This window comes from Crotalus tigris, unplaced genomic scaffold, assembly GCF_016545835.1.
Source record: "Crotalus tigris isolate CLP2741 ecotype Arizona unplaced genomic scaffold, ASM1654583v1 scf7180000023713.2527936, whole genome shotgun sequence".
NCBI classification, from domain to species: Eukaryota; Metazoa; Chordata; class Lepidosauria; order Squamata; family Viperidae; genus Crotalus; species Crotalus tigris.
Genome location: NW_024100135.1, coordinates 278,955 through 298,451, shown reverse-complemented (window position 1 = coordinate 298,451; position 19,497 = coordinate 278,955). Strand labels below are relative to the sequence as shown.

The window sequence follows — 19,497 nt, the reverse complement described above, 5'->3', positions numbered from 1 at the left end:
ACTTTACTTGAATGACTTCAGCAGTGCTGAGATACGGAATTATTGTGAGCTGAACAGTACGACAAACAGTTGTAAATATGTACATTTTCACAATTTCCAGATGCATTAAAGTTCTTCATGCAGTATGCCTTGCCTTTCTGAAATTAAATCAGCTAACAATAATAACAAAAACCCTGCTGTTTTGTATGGATACAAGCCTCATGTACTCAATCTGCTAACAAACGTCACTACTGCTAAACAGAAGATAATCTTAGATTTCCTAAAAACATGTAGGCTTGAATGTTAAAAAGTAGCATAGGAGGCATCTGGTTCCTAAAATAGGGCATTAGCTACTTCAACATATTGTTGAATATATTTTTTTCTGCCAGGAAGAATCAGGTCATAGAGGGACAAACAGTCTATTTCAAGTGTAATTTTCTTGAGCAGTACTTCATTTTAAAAAAGGTTATTAGAGCTTTCAATTAGCTTTGCAGTTTTCACAAGATAAAGTTTTTTTTATTTTAGTTCAGCTTGTAAGTCAGTTCCATTTCTCATATTCAACCTCAAATGATTGAAAAGCAGATATTCCCAGAAATTTTGCTGCAATTGAAGTTAATCTTTTTAGTGTGACTCCTCCCAGCCTGACATTTTTTAGATGTGCTGAGATGGCAACTTCCACAATTCCTATTCAGCATTCTTAGCTGAGTGTGTGTGTGTGTTGGGGAGAAAATTGTAGGAATTGGGATCCTGAGAATTCTAAGATGCTTTAGGTCCAATGGAACTAGAACCAGCATAGTTGGCAGGTAACTGAGTTTGTTTTCATATGGTAGTTTTTAAATGCAGAAAAATTCTCCTGTAATTGCACCCCCCCCCCAAGAATCCTTAAAATCTATTTGGAGGTAGGAAAACTCTCAATAAGTTTTTACTGTAGTTTTAAGATTTTGTAAAAGAAATTGTCCCACTCAGTTCCATTAGCAAAACAGTCTTATCAGTCAGAAATTCTCCTTGAACATTTAAAGGCATACTGGAATCCAGTTGAATAGGCCTGGTACAACTTTAGTTTCTACATTATGTCAACCCCATTTTATTTTATTGTGTATTTTAGCCTGTTCCAAGAAAATGAAAGGTAATCGAGAATTTACCTATTCATTTCCAATGTCCTGACTCATTGTGCTCTTTGGTCTTAATTGAAAAATGAAACCAAATCCTATATTTTGATTAGCAGCTTAAGTATGATTCTTGGAATATTTATTTTTATCTCTTTCAGGATGGGGAGACTCTATAGGCACTCCCTCAGAAAGTGGGATGACCTATGATGCTCTTCATGTATTTGACTGGATAAAAGCGAGAAGTGGAGACAATCCAGTTTATATATGGGGACACTCCTTGGGCACTGGGTAAACATCTATTTTTCAGATGATCTAAGCAGAATTTTAGAATATTAGTGGCATCATTTAAGGTTTACATTCTGCTGGCAAAAATATCCCCAAGACTCCACACAAAATGTTCCTATCACAGAAAAGTGGATTATGACAGAGTCAGTTGAATACTTTTGGAATATTTTGTACTTCTATAGATTGATCTTCCCATTAATGTCTTTACTTGAAAGACATTAATGAAAGTTATATCTTTGCTGATATCAAGAACTTTTTGCTTCTTCAGCCTTCCATTTTTCCGAGGTTAGTAAAATTAGGACCTATATTAGAGAGTTCTGTAAAGCACTGTGAAGCAGTATATAAGTCTAAGTGCTATTGCTATTGCTAAATGCTATTGCTAATGCTCACTTTCCTAATGAGCTTAGACTTGCATGTGCTGTAGCTATTGTCTTTTCTATTACACATGCTTGAACTACATTCTCAGTGCAGATGCTGCCAAAGACACCAGTAAATTCAAAACTTCATTGTTAGTAGTCAAAGGAGGCCAAACGGCTGGAGGAAATTGATTTTTCAGAGTTTAAATGGAAGAATATGCAAATGGGGTTTAAAGAGAGGAGATAGAGCCACTTCTAATGGAACTATGCTCATTAAAAAATAGAAATAAGAAATGTAATCAGTAAATACCCCTTTTTAAAGATTTAGGTTTTAGATTAAGTATCCCGCATGTAGTGGTTTCTTATTGTGTTATTTAATGATAAATGTGTGGGTGCCCCCCTCCCACCAGGGAGTTGGACATAAATTGCCTTTCATATATAGAAAGACCCTTTCATTCGCAAAAAGACTCCAATCAAGGGGTTTTTCTTGTCTTCTCTTCTCTTCTCTTCTCTTCTCTTCTCTTCTCTTCTCTTCTCTTCTCTTCTCTTTATTAGTGGAATGCATAAGCTCCAAAAAAAAAGTAAGTTGCAATTGCAAAACAGAGCTGCAGGAAATTTATCAAAATTACTTTGACAATATAAATATCCCATATTCAGTTTGGGTCCACTGAGAAGAACTTGGAATCCAAAGCATTTTAGTTTTAAGATAAGAGGAAGTCATAAGCATTTAGATTTACACAAATGCTTCTTTAGATTGACAAATAAAAGACTAATATCATTCAGGCATCTTAGATTTGAGTTATACATTGCATTACAAATGATGGGCAGCAGTTTACTGTTTACTACTTTAATTTCTACTGGAGCAATGTGTGAAACTGATCTGATGAATAGTGTTTTATTAGCAATCTATAAATAGAATATACTTTTTTAAATTTAGATTAGAGAGATAGAGCTGTTGTTTATGTCATGGCCTCATATTAAACATTCCAGAATTCCATCACTCATTGCTGCTTTCTTATGATGAAGTGATGTGTCAAACCATAATGTTTTATGTTTTTCGAAGTAGGAAATAAGATAAATGAAGTAGAGTTATAAAAAAGGTTTAAGAAGAGAACTAGGTGAGAGCTCTCTGTAATCAACATTTAACTCTGTTTTGCTTCTAGAGTTGCAACCAATCTAGTAAGACGTCTTTGTGAAAGAGGTAAGATAACTTTTTCTACATGATGTTATCAAGGAGCATTTCATATCAACCATATTTTCTCTTGTCTTTGAGAAAGGTTTAAATAGATCAGTATTTAGCAGTAAAACTATTATTAAAATGTCAGAGTGACATAATGATTCCATCATGGTGAGTAGTTTTTTGCAGGCCAAAACACTTGACTGTTGATAGGTGTGGCATTGAAAGAGGATACCATAAAAATGAATGTTTTATTTAACTTTGATTAACATAATATAATTATTTTCTTGTTATACATCATAGTGTTCTTCTCTTATACATAGTTTGATAATGTTTGAAGTTCTCTGGAGGCTGTAGTAGTTTTTACCAGCTGCAAAAAGCCTCTTTGCTCAGCTCTTCTGTGATGGGTGGATTTGGCTAACAATTTTTAAATCTGGCAGAGTAGTTAACATACTGCATTTGTATCTTCAAAAGATAAGTGCAGTTGTTCAGCCTGTGAAATTTTATTTTAGAGGTTTTTAAATGCTATCAGAGTTCAGGATATCATACTCTCCTTCTGAACTCTAAGCCAGAGCTTATTCATTTGGTAGTTTGTCTAAGTGGCTTTAAAAATAATGTAATAATACATACTGTTTATCCAGATATAAATTGAAAATAATGACATATTTTTGAACACCTGAAAGTCTTCTTGCGATTATGCCTCTATGTGTAGTTCCAACTCTGGATTTGCATTCCTCCACACTACTTTGATGTCCTTCGAGGTAGATACAAGACATATTCTTGTAGAGATGTACCGATAGTTTGGCTGAAATGGACAATGCTCTATATTTTTCAGAAACTCCCCCAGATGCCCTGGTATTAGAATCACCTTTTACAAACATACGTGAAGAAGCAAAAAGTCACCCCTTTTCAGTGGTAAGTATAGATTTACATGCTAAAATTCCCATCTTATTTTATCATATTTAGGTTTCCTTGAGAATTCTCAACATATCCAATAAGCAACACATATCAAGGTTTTTTGTTTCAATTTTTTTCCCATATGTGCAAAGTATTGTTTTCTCTGCCAGGAGGTTTCCCAGCCCAGAAAGACTGAAATAATTCCATGTATAAAATGAGCATATTCAGCAAAAAAAAAATCTGTGTAAGATTTCTGATAGTATAGTTCCAGGTAATTGGCCTTTTTTTTGGAATGAAGTCATTTAGAAAGGAGTGTAAGAATATATGTAAGTGTTAACCCTCTGGAAATAGGCTTCGATATTTTTACATTTTACAAATTCATAGCCAGAAGGAATAAGTATTGAAGGAGTTGCAGATACATTCTGTATGTACATTCCGGAACTTATAAGTGACTGTTACTTTATACTTTGAATAATTTTTTAATAGACTTTGAAACAATAGCTAATCCTCACCTTATAGTTCACCAGAAATTAAAATGCATCTTCTAGTGTAGCACCTTGTAAGGACTCTGCTGAAAATAGAGGTGCTGCAAATTCAATACTAACATCATTGGAATACCGGTGCTATTTAAAAACCTTGTCTGACATAATCATTAGAGTTCCACCTCTGGACTAGTTGGAAGTTCTTTTTCCATTTATAATGAATTACTGCTCTATGCTAATGAAAGTGTGAAAAAGGAGTACTGTGAAAGTATAACAGTGATCAGACAGAGTAGAACAAAGCCATAGAAGGGAAAGCTGCCTCTTCTTATCACACTGGTCAGTTTTCAAAAAGTTTTTTTTTATCAACACTTAGATAACAAAGCTTTTTTACACTACCATAGAATGAACCCCCCCCCCAATAAAGATAATATATTTAATTTTAGAAGAAAGAATTGTAATCTTTCCTCCCTTTTTCCTCCTCCTTTTACACTCAAGGACCCAATATGATCTCAAGAAATATTTCTTTTCTCTGCTACAGGAGAGTAAAATCATCTTCAAATCCAACTTAACTCTTGATAATTTCAAGGATACGTCCAAATAGTTTCCTTAGTAGTACTGTGGAAGTGCTTTGCCATTACCATCTTCCATAATGTGTTTTTCTTTAAAAAAAAAAAGTCCTAGCCTACAGCCCTAATATTTCTTGGAAGCGTATATCCAAGTAGTAAATACACTTGATCCTGCTAAGGTTAGTCCAGTTCTTCCACTTGCAATACAAGCACAAAAAATAGGATAAGAATTCCTGCCCCTACCTTCAGGCCAGGTAATCTCAAGAAATGTGGGCCTGTCTAATGAAATAACATAAAATCAAAATTTTGATATAAAGTTTTGGAAGTACTTTTGTAAAAATACATTTCATATGACATTTACTGTATGTACTTATTTTTAAATTATATATTGTCCTGAATTATTTGACACCGCAGCTATATATTTATATCCGTAAGATACATTGCATGATGATGTTACCTAGTTTGGTAATGAAACATCTTCAAGAAAACAACTAAGGTTAGAGAGCACCAAGTATCCTACAATAAGATACATTATTATGCTTCTTTGTTTTAGTACTACTATAATTCAGATTATGTGCGAAGTTGTTGCTAAAGGAACCGCTTTCCTAAAGGTAGAAGAATAGGATCCAAATGTAAAGAACCAATTTAGCCTAATAGATAGGCCTCAGCAAGGGTGGGTATCTTGAGAAAGGACTATTCTGTATCTTAAAATATTTGTACAGGTTTATAATGGTAGAGATGGCCCCATCACATTATCAGGCCTAAATCTTTTATCCAATATAATAGCACCACATTAAAATAAATTAAATTGTCCAGAAAGCAGTTGACAGTTGGTTGAAAGAGTTAAACATCAAGTGAACTCAGTGTTATGCATTTGTTACCATTAGCATTAGTTAGTAAACTAATAGACATATTTTACGAATTTAGCTTCCAGGCAGTTTGCAAAGTGAGCCAATGTAGAGTGTATTGCAGTACAGGGAATCCTTATTTAATAACCATTTGTTGAGTGACTGTTCATATATACAAGAGCACTGAATGAATGGCAGTTATGACCAGTCATCAAAGTTGCAATCATTGCAACACCTTTGTGCTCATGTGATCAAAATTTGGGCACTTTGCAAGTCATCACATTTATGACTGCAGCATGCTTTTCCACTCCCCCCCCTCCCTATTTCTCCGATCTGCTTTATTGGTTGCCCTGCACTCCACAGTCCCTGCTGCCCTCACCACTTTGCACTCCCCCTTGCACTCCTCTGTCCTGCACTCTGCTATCCCTGCAGCCTCCTGGTGCCTTCAGCTGACCTTCGCTGTCTTCTTCCTTGCAAGGCCACTGTAATACCTTGCAGCTGGGCACACCTTGTCAGCAGCAGGAGAAAGAAAATAGTTGAGGTGAGCTAGGGGTGGTGAAGAGCCATGGGGCTAGGTCAGTGGTTCTCAACGTTTGTGTGACGGCGACCCCCGTCACACAAACGTGCTGTGCATGCGCGGCGCCGCGTGCATGCGCGGCGCCGCCCCCATGCGCAGCGTGCAAATGTGGCGCCGCCCCCATGCGCAGCGTGCATATGTGGCGCCGCCCCCACGCATGGCGCGCATGCGCAGCGCTGCCCCCTGAGGGGGAAAAATGGCGGATCGCCTTGTTTGGCGACCCCCGAGAAATGATCGATCGACCCCAAATGGGGTCGCGACCCATAGGTTGAGAACCGCTGGGCTAGGTGGTGGTGGTGGAGTCCTGGCCACACAAAAAGGCCAAGATGATGGGAATTAGAAGCTGAGGTGAGCATGGCAGGGCAGTAGATCCTTCCTGCCAAAGGAAGTTTGCTAGACCAGGCCAGGAAGGAAGCAGCAAGACAGGAGAAGCACAAGGCCTCTATCAGGACTACCATTGCTTCAGTGGTACAGTCATATGATTTATCTAACAATTTTTTCACTAATTTAGGATCATTAAGTTACCTATGGTGAAATTGGGATATAAACAAGGCATGAAAAGTGTGTGATTAAAGACGCAAATTGTGTTTATGAATTCTTAAATTACACTTCTTATACTCCTGTATACCTGTGCCATAAATAGAAAATTTGCCTGTGACATTTTGCAAACTTTTTCCAGATATATAGATTTTTCCCGGGATTTGACTGGTTTTTCCTTGACCCTATCACATCGAGCGGAATAAAGTTTGCCAATGATGAGAAGTAAGTAAATAAAATATCTATTGACTCCCTCCTCCACCACTTGCTCTTTGAGGTTTTCAGTGACAGAAAAAAAAAAACTGTTATTCTGAAAGGTTTTCACAGAATTATTGTGTCATGGATGAACCTATCCCTGCTTTTCCTGTTCAGCTACCTTGGCTCAGGAAATTGTACATTTTTTTTTTAAAAAAAGCCAGCAGTTCATTGTAACAAAGTAAAGCATTTTGTCTAACAGAAATATAGCCTTTGGGATAGTTGTTTCTTTGGAAAATTAAGATTTTTATTCTTTCATGCTATTCCATTTTTGATTGGACAGCAAATTTTATTTTAGCCATTTTTTCCTGAATGTAATTGCACAAATGCAAATAATCTGCACTGGAAGACTATTGCAAAACTACTTATTTTTCCAAATCCTCAAACAGTGTAATAAAATAATGTACAAAAGCATAAAATTCTGTGATTCTGAACTTTCCAACAGTTAACCTTGAATAAAGTAAAGAGATATTCATATTTTGTTCATATTTTTAAAATATACCCAATTAATTGTTTGGTATGTGTTGTATTTACAGTGTGAAGCACATTTCATGCTCTCTGCTTATTCTTCATGCTGAAGATGATCCTGTGGTTCCATTTCATCTTGGAAAAAAGGTGCTGCTTTATTTTTAACTCTTGCCCCGTTGTAACTTTATAAATATCCTGAAAGACTTAGAATAGTATCTGGGCTTGAATAATTGCAATTTAATTTTTGTGGGGCAAATCAATATATCAAACCTTGACTGCTGCTATTGGAAGAAATGCATTTTCAGAGTGTTGATGGAGACAGATAGCTTAACTCTGTCTCACTCTCCTTTTATATCGTCAAGGAAGCTACTTTTAAAATGTGTTTTCATTCAAGTATCATCATCCTAGATAAATTAGAAAATCATGGAGCAGATCGCTATGTTCCTCCTTGATAATCCTTCTGCTCCTTCTTATTCTAAGATACAAAGCTGTAGCCTTGTCTGTCATTTTCCATCTCTGCACAGCCTTTAAAATTGCTGAGAATGAGATGGTATAGAGTGTCTTCAACAGAAGGGGTATCAGAGAAGAATGTGAAATACAGTGTGTCATGTGCATGGTTTTATATTCTCCTGTAATCTGGAATTATTGCCATGACTTGGTTTTAGTCATCATTGTTGGAATTGGTGAAATAGGAGCTGACAGCTGTCTTGTATCTAGAGAAAGAAAGAGTTAAGTCTGTGCAATCAAAGAGATTCTCTCTTTGTGTACCACAGAATGAAAAGTCAGGAAAATTTATACAAGAGAAAATTTGAATTTTAGTTTCAACTCAGTGCAGTCATAAATATTAGACAGTAATTCTCATCATTCCATGGCCTTTGGCCAGAATGATTAGTCTGTTTATCATATTTATATAGCCACAGATCTCTCATATGTGAGCAGCATACACAGTAAAAAAATAATAATAAAGAACTAACAATTAAAAGTGGAACCATTAAAACATAATCAAAACATATTTTCATTATAACAGTGCATTAGTGCCATTTTGATGAATGTTAAGGGACTCTTTTTCTGTAATTACCAGTTTTGTTGAACTTCTTAGGTCCAAAGACTTGTACAGTACAGCAAGTCCCCAGGTTAAGAACACCCTGCTTTTAGGGTGACCCATAATTAAGGATGGAGTTTATAGTAGCAAAATTCAAGTTAAATATACAATGGTTTAACTTAATTACACAATACTATTTATACATATTAACAGTATGTAAACTGTTCCAGGTTACATACAAATTCAACTTAATAGTTGACTAGACCTTGAAAATGAAATTTGTTCTTAAACTGGGAATTATCTGTACTATCTTGTATTTAATTTTAATATGGTGAAAGGATTTGCTTTTAAATATCTTTACAGCTATACAACATTGCTGCCCCATCTCGGAACTTTCGTGATTACAAAGTACAGTTTGTTCCATTTCACAAAGAGCTAGGATACAGGCATAAATACATCTACAAGAGCCCAGAGTTACCTCGAATATTACGGTAATTAAAAGGATAATTCATACGTCACATAATATTAGTCTGGGGGGATGAGCTGGTTGGCAATTCTAGCAAATGTAGTCCATCACATCTGAAGAGTAATTTTCCCAGTGGTTTTGGAATTTGTATTACAGGGATACAAAAGAGAGATACTGTGGAATATTTTGACATTGTTTTTATGACATGAATGTTTAGAAGTAGTAGAACTGTTTGTTATGTCTGCTTCCCTTCTTGTGAGCTGTCAGTTTATATCATATTTTTGTCTTAGAGCAAGTCAATCTCTTGGGAACAATCTCTGAACTTTTATTGTCAAGACAAAGTATCTGATCTTTTATTTTTAATCTTGCTAGATGTAGACCCTGGTTTTTCTCCCCAGAGTGCATTCTGTATGTCCCAGGGTTCTCCCAGCTATATAAAGGCAAATGACTCCTACAAGAGTTTACTGTTAAAGATCAGGTCACAGATTTGATAAGCATTCCTCTTCTCACAGCATTAAAAAAAATCTACTATTGAGCCATGCAGGAAAGGAAAGAGTTGTGTTATATGCTGACAAATATGGGGAGAAGAGGAAAAAGATGAACCTAAAATAGCAAAATATTTGACACAATAAACAACTGGTTTTTTTTTCCTTCCTAGGGAATTCCTGGGAAAATCTGCACATCATCATCATCAACATCACTGAAGACTGAAACATGGTACACTTAAGATCATACCATCTTTGAAAAAGAGAAAGAAAAAATGTCTGCTATTATTGAAACCCAAACACTGGATATGCCACTGATTCTGGCTTCAGTTCTAAAAGATACTTTAAAATCCCAAGTTCTGGGATAGTAGATATGAAGAATGAATGTAATTGGCTTCTGTGTCTTTTTTTTCCCCTAAAGAATGAGGGAGCAAAATGTTGGAACAATTAAGTTCAAGCACAATAAAGACTTTGTATACCCCTTCCCCCCTCTCCCCCCCCACTTTCTCCCAGAAATTATAAACATTCTCACAATATTGTGCAGGATTGTTACAGCAACTCTTTACAAAACAAAAGAACTTGCACTCAACATAGCTGGACTATTGTTATCTGCAAAAATATAATTCTTACAACTTTTCAGTGCTATCTCTATTTTATTTGAGCTGCAGGTTCTCTTCTAGAATTTAGTTTGGCAAGGTATATTTTTCTCCTGTTGGTTGTGGAAGATAATGTGGATTTTAAATTAATTTTAGAAACCAGAGACAAACAGATAGATAAGACAACATTACAAGAATGAATTGAAGGATGGCTCACTGTTTTTTTAAAAAAGGTGCCCGTTTAACAATTATAATGTAATAGTGGTCAATTTTTCCTTTATTGCTTTCCTTTCAACTCTCCCAGATAAGAAATATACAAAAATCTTTATGATACCTCTGTTTACAGACATGTCTCTACTTTTCAAACATTTTTTTGATGTGTATATCCTTTAAATAAAATACATCACATTAATTAAAATTATCCTTGGAAGTTGTTTGAAGTAGCTTTTCTGTTAACAGACGTTTTTAAGTTTAGACTTGTGGGAGAATGTATGTTTTCACTGTGGTAAAGATGTCTTCCAGTCTCTTCTAATCATAGAGAGAAATAAAAGCACTTTGGGAGTGAAAAAGAAATGATACCATTTTAAATAATTGTGATTATTCAGACATCCCAGCCTAGCCATTTCCTCCAAAATGCTCAGGTACACTAAAGGTGGTCAAAAGTTTCCTTTTTAAATATAAGGGAAATAAATTAACCCTTTGATTTCTTTTGATGTGCATTTTCTTTGGGAATCATTCTGAATTCTCAGCAGGGAAATTATTCATATGGAATTCACCATGGAATGCTGAAATATCACCCAAGTCAACCAAAGGTATTGAAAGTGACACATTCTTATGTTAACAATATTTCATCTCTGATTATTAAAGTAATTCCTTTCTACTGTAAAAACTGAAGGTTGGTTTTAGTTTGCTATGTGTATTATTAAAACCTGTGATGAATGAAATCTACTTTACTGGCTTTAAATGTTCCCTTCAATTAATACAAGGTGTGAATAGAGAATTCTTTTCTTTTATTACAATAAAATTATACTTTCTATACTGAATTGAGCAGACAATGTAATAACTAGTTTTAACAAATACAGAATCTGACTTTCATGTACAGCTTTTGAGATTGACCAATTCTTGTATTTTATGAAAACCTAGTCCCTTATCCTAGTTTGGGCTTAATCAACAGCAGTGCCATGCATTGCTTCCATTTTGATTAGAAAGAGGTGACCCGTTGAAGCCTCTATGAGTTTTGCAAGGGAGGTCTCTGCTGTCACCATATGATCCTGGAAGCAGACATGTCTTCTTGACTGAGTTGAAGACTGGGGCTACATTTGCAGTGCTATGCATTCCATGCCACTTCTTCCAAATAAAATCTGAAGTATTCATGGCTTTAATAAATAAAGATATGTATAATCCTCCCACATGCACATAAGTGTTTTGCTTTTTATATGTGATGAAACAAGCCAGTAATTTCAGTGAACCATAATTGGGTTGAGAAACTATGGCTAGTATGTTTCAAACAAGATGAATTAGGAAACCATTGTTTAAAGATGGATTCTAGATACCATTAGCACTGATTCCCAATTGGGATGTTGTAAGAGGCTGTGGTTTATTTGTTGATTTGAACACATGAAGGGGGAACAAAGTGATTGTTCATGAATGCATAACATTCCAGTGTAACTTTGTTTATTAAGCTGCGTCATGATCATCCAAACACTGCCATGTGATTACCAAAATCCATTTTTGAGATTTGTAAAATCTCTCCCTTATGACAAAAAGGATAGCATGGATGTTCATTTAGGTCAGTCTTCTTCAATTTGGAAATCTTCCATGTATGTTGGGACTTCAGTTCTGTATTAACTAAGAATGGAAGAGGCTGTATGTTAGGGAGGAGACTACAGAAGACTGATATTTTGCTATTTGCACATACTTTGTTTTGCTAACAAAAATCAGTGCAGGCACGGATGGCATGGTGAGCAATTAGAGTAAAGGAATTATGAGCCAGTGCGGCTGGTGGGCTTAAGCAGATTGCTGTACAGTGACCCCTCTTTTTATGAACTTGGCCCTGAAATATTCATGTCTTAAACATTCAATATTGGACACAATAGACTAGGTACTGATGTTCAGAATAGTTTTTTTTTAGTCTGAAAGATATAGTGGATATTAGTTACTAATATTGTCTATATATTACTTTTTGGCATGTATCAAATTACAGATTCATTCTGCAAACATTTGCTTGTTCTTTACATTGAGACTTCCTGCAGTTAAGTAATCTATCAGTTTTGATTCACAATAACTTGCAAAAGAATTGTGCCATATAAAATTTCATCTTTTCTCCCCTTCTCATGTTTAGGATTATTGCATTTAAGAAAGACAAAAATGCTATTTCAGCTCTTTTGAGCAAGCCAAGATAATATTCTGTGTAGCACTGCTCCTGCTGACACTACTTTAGTATTGATAAAGTACAGACTAATGTGGCAATGTCAACTCTGCCAGTGCAACAAAAACTATATCTCAAAGCATGCACAGTGCTATTTGTTCTGACACATATGTTTCAATTGTTAGGCCAGTAACATGCATTGAAATGGAAATGTTTATCTGAAACAGTATGTAGTTTTAATAAAAAAATGATTTTGACTTCTTTTGGAGGTAACTTTGTTTTGTTTAGTATAAATCATGGACTGCTGGCATTTATGCTTATATCCAGGAAATTTGTCAGAAAAAAATTAAAATAGTGACATATTGATTGGGAACTAAACAACTGTAGACATGTGCATATAAGTACATATTTTCTGCTACTCACAGAATTCTATATGTGAGGTGCTCTGGGCTAATACAAGAACACATTTCATTATTTCAATTTTTGTCAAAGGAAATATACTATGTAATTTGTGAGTTACATTGTGGCCAGCAACTTGACAATTTTTCTTTGACTAATTTTGCACATTCAGTGAGATTACATTTGGATCAGATTATTTGCTTGAGTTCAGGGAAATTTTAAAAAATTGAATTTCCAGTATGAATGGAATAGATTTCTGTATGCTTTGAGACATTAAATTATTTAGATTGCTGTCTATGACTTTAATCATTTTTCTTACTTACTACCATTCACATATGAAATTGGAGTCTGTCAACTAATCCCAGGACAGTATCATCCTAAAATGACAAGTACCTTCTAGGAGGTTTAGGAGAGAGGCCAGCTGATATAAAATGCAACTTTGCTTCAAGTAAACTAATCAAAATATCTGTGGATATATATATCATATATGTTTGGTATCTTAGAGGAGGAGTAAGTCTAGTGTCCACATTTTCATACTACCTTTAAAACCCAAATGCATTTCTTTTTCTAATTAATCATATTGTCCCTCAAAACTATTTTTTCTCATGAGCGGCTTAAAATATGTGGCATGGATCCAGTTTATATAAAAAGAAATCAGGTTTCATTCTTAGTTGCCTAGGACAATTCACTAGACAAATTTGGTTCGATCATATTCTCGCAGGATAACCTACTTCACAAAATAATTTTGATAACAAAATGAGAGTGAGTGAAATAGTTATACTAGCTTTAAAGCATCCTGCATTTTTGTGACTCGTAAGATACCTAACCAATACAATATAAAACTTGTTATTGTCTGTTCAACTATGTAAATTAATTTGCAATCCTTGTAGGGGTACCTTTGAATGAATATCTTCCCCGTGCCACTATTGTGAACATTGAACCTGAGAATGGCCATTTAACAAGTCCATGGTAAAAATGTTGGACTTTTCAATTACATCTCAGTCGAACTAGACATAAATAGTACTGTATTAGAAATTTTAGAGATTGGCAGTTGGGACCCCAACTTTAGTTGGGATTGTGGCATCAGAGATGGTTTCAACCCCTCCTCATCACCCCAATTGGAATAGGCTAGAATGTGTGATAGAGAGAGGTTCCCCAAGGATGGGCTCCAGCACAAGTCCAAAGACTGGGAAGACTAAACCTCTGGTTCCGGTGACCGACCCAGATTGGATCCTGCAACATTATTATCGTAGGACACGTATATTTGCCTTCATTCAGGGACCACTTTTCCTATGCCTGCTATTTAATGTGGGAGGAGAAAGAAGTTTAGAAAGAACTACTTAAGATCATCCATGGTCCCAATGCAGCTCTAGTACTTTGAGTGAATAAGAGAGCTCCCACTGCTCCAAACTGATTGAGACCATGAGTTATTTAGGCCAAGCCATATAATGGAATTCTTGCTTTGCTTTGGACCTCGCTCTCATAACTATCACATCATAGTTAATTACACCGATTTTAATAATATGGCAATTTTATAATTCCATTCCAAAATAAAAGATAAATCAAGTGCAATGTTCATGGAAGTTTAATGTTTTGAAAACACAGGAGAATAACAGTACTATATCATAAGCACGCCACACACATTAAAACAAACACAAGTTTTGTAAATGACATGATTGTGACAAATACATCTATTTAGCAAGCACAGTAAATTTGCTAATTTGCTTGCTTCAGCCTCCTGCCTGGCTAATTGTTGCTTGAAGAGGTATCTTCTCTGAACTAAGTGTTGCTCACAATAATTTTACAGACTATGAAGAAAAATAACCAGGAATAGAACACATTCTTAAGAGTGTAATGCAAAATACATGTGAGATGGGAATGCTTGCGAACATGCAATATTTTATGCACAAATTTCAAGACATAAGAAGACTTCCTCAGCAGAAGCCTGTGATACTTTACTTGGATTTAAATTACATAATCCACACTATTTAGGGGAAAATGTTCTGTATATGCTGAAAAGAGTACAGTAAATCAACTTTGTTTCCTTATTTCAAGCATTTTATGGCAATAAAATGAATCATAGGAACACCTAGCAGTAATCAACTTAAAAACAATTCCTACCAAAGAAAAATTTAACAGCATTTCTTAAACACAATATTGTGTTCCCTGGAATTCTTCCATTATATATATTTTGCCTTTGACAAAAACATAGGAAAAGGATTTGTACCCAGCCAATATCCAGAATCTATGAGCTTTAAACTAGGAATGGCCAATCTATTTTCTTCAATGTGGGGATAAATTGGCCATGCAGTGGAAGGCAAGTAGAATGGTTATTTACTAAGAGCAACAACCAAATAAAACTAATAGGTACAATGTGTTGTGGAGACTAGCCCTTGTCTCAAATGCATTTCAAGATGGCTTTCAGGTGCAGCCTGATAACAACATATAGTGAATTTCTCAATGCTTTTTCAACAGAGCTTTCATATTCAACTACTTCTTAATTGTGAACCTGGTATCTAATTGCACTTTAATTCTTAAAACAATGTGACACCATTTTTGACAGAAGCTGTCAGATAGCAAAGAAAGGATAGACTTTTTGAGCTTCTATGAACTTATATAATTATTTTTAAGTGTTTAGTGAGAAATGAGAAATTGCTGATTCAAACTAGTTAAAGGCTAACTCTTAATTGTCAGTATTTTAAAGCTTTTCTCTGATTTTGCTGATTTATTCCTATTTTCTGCAACTGGCCAAACAATTGCTCAATCCAATTAGTTAACTGCATTCCTTTCATCTTTAGTAGGACATAAATACCACTTAACTTATTAAAGAATATCATTGGTTGGATTAGGACCAGGCTAGCTAAAGAACTATTATGATGAATTTGGAATACTGTTGTGCAGTTTTATTTTCATAAACTGATGAGGGAATCTCATCCCTTAAAAGTAGGCCCTGCTTAATTCTCTATTTTCAATGCTAGATTAGGCCCCTAACTGATAATACCAAAGTAAGAATCTAAAAGATTATATAAATATTACTTCCTTTAACTGTTTTATAAGACAAGTGATTTGAACTTTTGCTTGTCAGCATGAGAAAAATGTCCATGAACCAAGGATTTAAGCAAATCCATAGTTTTATAGAATTATTTATTTCTATTGTTTAACGTACTTGATGATCTTTCTTGATTTTTTTTTTAACTTGGCTGGCTTCTAAAGTGCTGCATTTGTAATTATTTGGGTGTATAATCCATTCAAAAAACATCTGAATATTTTATTAATATCAAATGACTATTTTATTCATTTGCAGCATGCTTGCCCTTCATGATTAGGCACAAGAGGGCTTTATATCTGAGAAATAGGAAATATCTGTAAGTGCCAATTAAGATGGTTTGAGTCTAGGAAGCAGGAATCTGCAAGGGTTAAAAAAGCAAGGCTTCCTACCATTGAGGCAACACGATGGTATGGGCTTTTAATGATCAAAGTTAAGATACTCTATGACAGACATTTCTAAACAGTGAATTAGGCAAGCTCTTTGGGAATTCCTCAGTTAGCCAATCAGGGGTGGCAGACATGTTCTTGCCAATCTCTGGTTAATCATCTTTCATTAATGCATTCTAGAACAAACACAGAAAGACATGGATATATGATGGTACTGCTATGAAAACCAAATGCTCCCTCACAATTAACACTCTGAAAATAGTTACTACTCTATAGAGTAAAATTGTAGCCACACTGGTATAATCTTAATTTATAAATCCAGATTGGTAGGAATCATTTTTCCAGCTATTACTACTGCCTTTTTTTCTCATTCTTTTACAAAATGTAGCAATAAAACCAAATAGATTCCAATTAATCACAGATTCCAATGACAGTCAGTTGTTTTAGAACAAGTTACAATTATAAATAAATGTTAAACTGTGGTTTAACAGCTTGGTTTGTGCTAAGGATCTTAGCATGAGCCTGGAAATTACAATTGTATTAGTATGGCTATATACCACAGCAAATTAAAAAAAAATGAACAACATACTTACAAACATCTTGAGTTAATAAGATATAAGACCTCAAAGTTCATCTGAAATGAGGTACTATAGCTGTAAACATACCAATATATTCTATAATATACTTAAATGCTGCATAAACCTGGAAGAACTGAACCTTTAGCAGTTATTTAGTGAAGCCTACACAAAATCATATATTTTATTTCAATTTCATCTACTTTTATTAGACAAAAATACAGCAGACTGATGTAAAATGAATATTACTGTTTTGTTTTCACAATTTGTTGTTTTCTGGAATAATGCAAGCATTGAAATTTTGTTACTTTATGGCTCTTGAAATTTATGAAATTATTGTGTTTCATGCCATTCCGATTGATATGGGTACAGACTACTCCTGGATATTGGAAACGGTTGCTTGTCTGCTAGATCTTGCTCCCAATTTCTCAACAGATGATCAGAGTATCAGCTCTGATCAAACTGTCATCTGATTTTGACAGTCTTCCTCCTGTATGTGAGGGGTGATATTATTTTTTAAGTATTTTATTAATTTTCTAGGGGTGATATTGTGTGCCTATTTGCTGTCTGTTCAGAAAACTGTTCCTACATTTGATAGATAAGGTTGTATTGCTTATCCATATGGGGCGACCCTAAAAATTAATCTAGGGAGAGGCAGAGATTAGGCAACTGTTTCTGGCCTCCTGATCCTATGTAACTCCCTGACAATGGGGAATTGCTACCACAGGATATTTGGAGGGTATCAGCTTAAAGAAGGAATATTTTGTAGATTATATTCATACAGCTGCCAAATTTTCACTCTTGACATATTTCTTTGACCTGGTGTTAGAGTGATAATGCCTCTAAGAAGTCTGAAAAGGAAAGCAGCATGTTTGTTTAACTTTTTGGTTCTGGAAACTTATAGGGCATACATTCATTTCCATTCTGTCATGTACAAAGTTGCCATTTAAGGATTTATTGGGCTCTAAAATATAGTTAATTTCCTCAGCATTTTCAGAAAAGAAAAATTTATCTATTTAGCAACCCAGGCTAGAAGACCTGATAGATCCTCAAAATGTAATGTTATTGCCTGTTATTAAAAATCATGGGGTTTCCCAATATACTATTAAAATACTAAAAATGCGACCTCTAGAAACAACATTGACTCAAGAAAAAGTCTGGATAGCAGTGGTTTCACTATGAGAAGTGACAGCTATTTCAATGTCTGCTCTTTACATAAGATTATTCTAAATAATCCATATAACTGCACAATTTGAAACATACAAAGTTTAGTAATCTATCAGGAGGCTAAGCAAATGTCTTAATTTTTTATTTACTGCCATTTGCTCAGAAAATTATCCAGAATCCAGCAGATTACAGAATATGGCTGGTAATCTGACTTAATTCAGGCTGACTGGGCATTCCAATGCAATTTGAGTGCACCAGAATGGATGCTAACTTTATGAATCATATGTTCAAGAATTCTCATTTTAGAGGAAAGCAAGCAGGTTCTTTGGCGCCATTAACTCTCTTTGAACTCCATGTCCCTATAGGAAAAAGTACCCTGATTTTTATGTTTGTGATAACTGGTCACTTAAAATGATTCTGTGTTAAAAAGAACTGTCCTGGGGATCAACAATGGTTCTCCTAATGAGCATAGATATGTGGGGGGAGGGGAAGAGAGGCAAGAAATGAAATGTGTGTCAGAATGCTAAACACACAACTTGACATTTGTGTTAGTCATCAGAATACAAGTACCTAAAGCAATGTTTGTGTCATTATGCCACCGTGTATGTGTCATTTTGATGCTACCTCAGTTTGCTGCAGGTACCACTGCAATTAAGAGAGAGAAGTGACTTCAAGATGAGTTAGGGTTAAAAAGTATGTGGAAAAAGTATTCTCCTTGGTTACAGAAGGGTTCCAGTCTAGCTTCCATTCCAGAAGGCAACACTGTGGAATCACATTTTTTGTTCAATTCTAGACTTTGTAGGCATCTTCTGACTGACCAACCAGGAATTGCCAGAGGAGCCCCTCAGCATATAATGCATGAATACATATAAACCACGCTAGTATACTGGACTTTTAAAAGAGGGCAAGATCAGAACACCTTTTTTGTTTAAGCTTTCTGTTTCAGATCTTGAATCTTATTACAACCTATACGTTTTTGGTCAATTATTTCTTACTATTTGAAGCACCAGCTGTTCTCATTTCAGCTATATGTTTATAAAGATGAAACAAGCCAAAGTGTGGTAAAATACATGATTGAATTCATCTGCAGAAAAGTCACAGGGAAGCAGGTATGTCTTAGCAGCAGCAGCAGGAGGAAGCCCATCAGAGTAATTGCATGCACCTTCTAATGGCAGATTTACTCCCTAGGTATGTTTGGAGGAGGAATTTTCACAGCAGAAGGTTCCACTCCCCAGATCTCTCTGGCATATTCAGTAATTGTCCTGTCACTGGAAAACTTGCCGGAGCATGCAATGTTCTTAATTACCTTTTTAGTCCATTCCCTAGGATTCTAAGAAGAAATAGAAAGTGATTAGGCTGATATCTTCAAAGCTTTAATAGTAGAAAGATCATTTACTTTATTGGACAGCCAGCTCTTTCAGAAGTATA

At 35.1% G+C, this 19,497-nt stretch overlaps 2 protein-coding genes across 2 annotated transcripts in view; one reads left to right on the top strand and one right to left on the bottom strand.

Moving 5' to 3' along the window:
• The window catches only part of ABHD12 (abhydrolase domain containing 12, lysophospholipase), a 37,097-nt gene extending 25,563 nt beyond the window's left edge, over positions 1-11,534 (top strand). The window contains exons 7-13 of the mRNA XM_039320875.1: positions 1,247-1,376; positions 2,893-2,930; positions 3,742-3,821; positions 6,956-7,038; positions 7,605-7,683; positions 8,942-9,069; positions 9,703-11,534. Of these exons, the coding sequence (XP_039176809.1) occupies positions 1,247-1,376; positions 2,893-2,930; positions 3,742-3,821; positions 6,956-7,038; positions 7,605-7,683; positions 8,942-9,069; positions 9,703-9,748 (584 nt within the window). The 3' untranslated portion in view covers positions 9,749-11,534. The remainder of the gene's footprint in view (positions 1-1,246; positions 1,377-2,892; positions 2,931-3,741; positions 3,822-6,955; positions 7,039-7,604; positions 7,684-8,941; positions 9,070-9,702) is intronic.
• A 2,925-nt stretch (positions 11,535-14,459) lies between these two features.
• The window catches only part of PYGB (glycogen phosphorylase B), an 84,331-nt gene continuing 79,293 nt past the window's right edge, over positions 14,460-19,497 (bottom strand). The window contains exon 20 of the mRNA XM_039320870.1: positions 14,460-19,399. Coding sequence (XP_039176804.1) covers positions 19,247-19,399 — 153 coding nt within the window. The 3' untranslated portion in view covers positions 14,460-19,246. The remainder of the gene's footprint in view (positions 19,400-19,497) is intronic.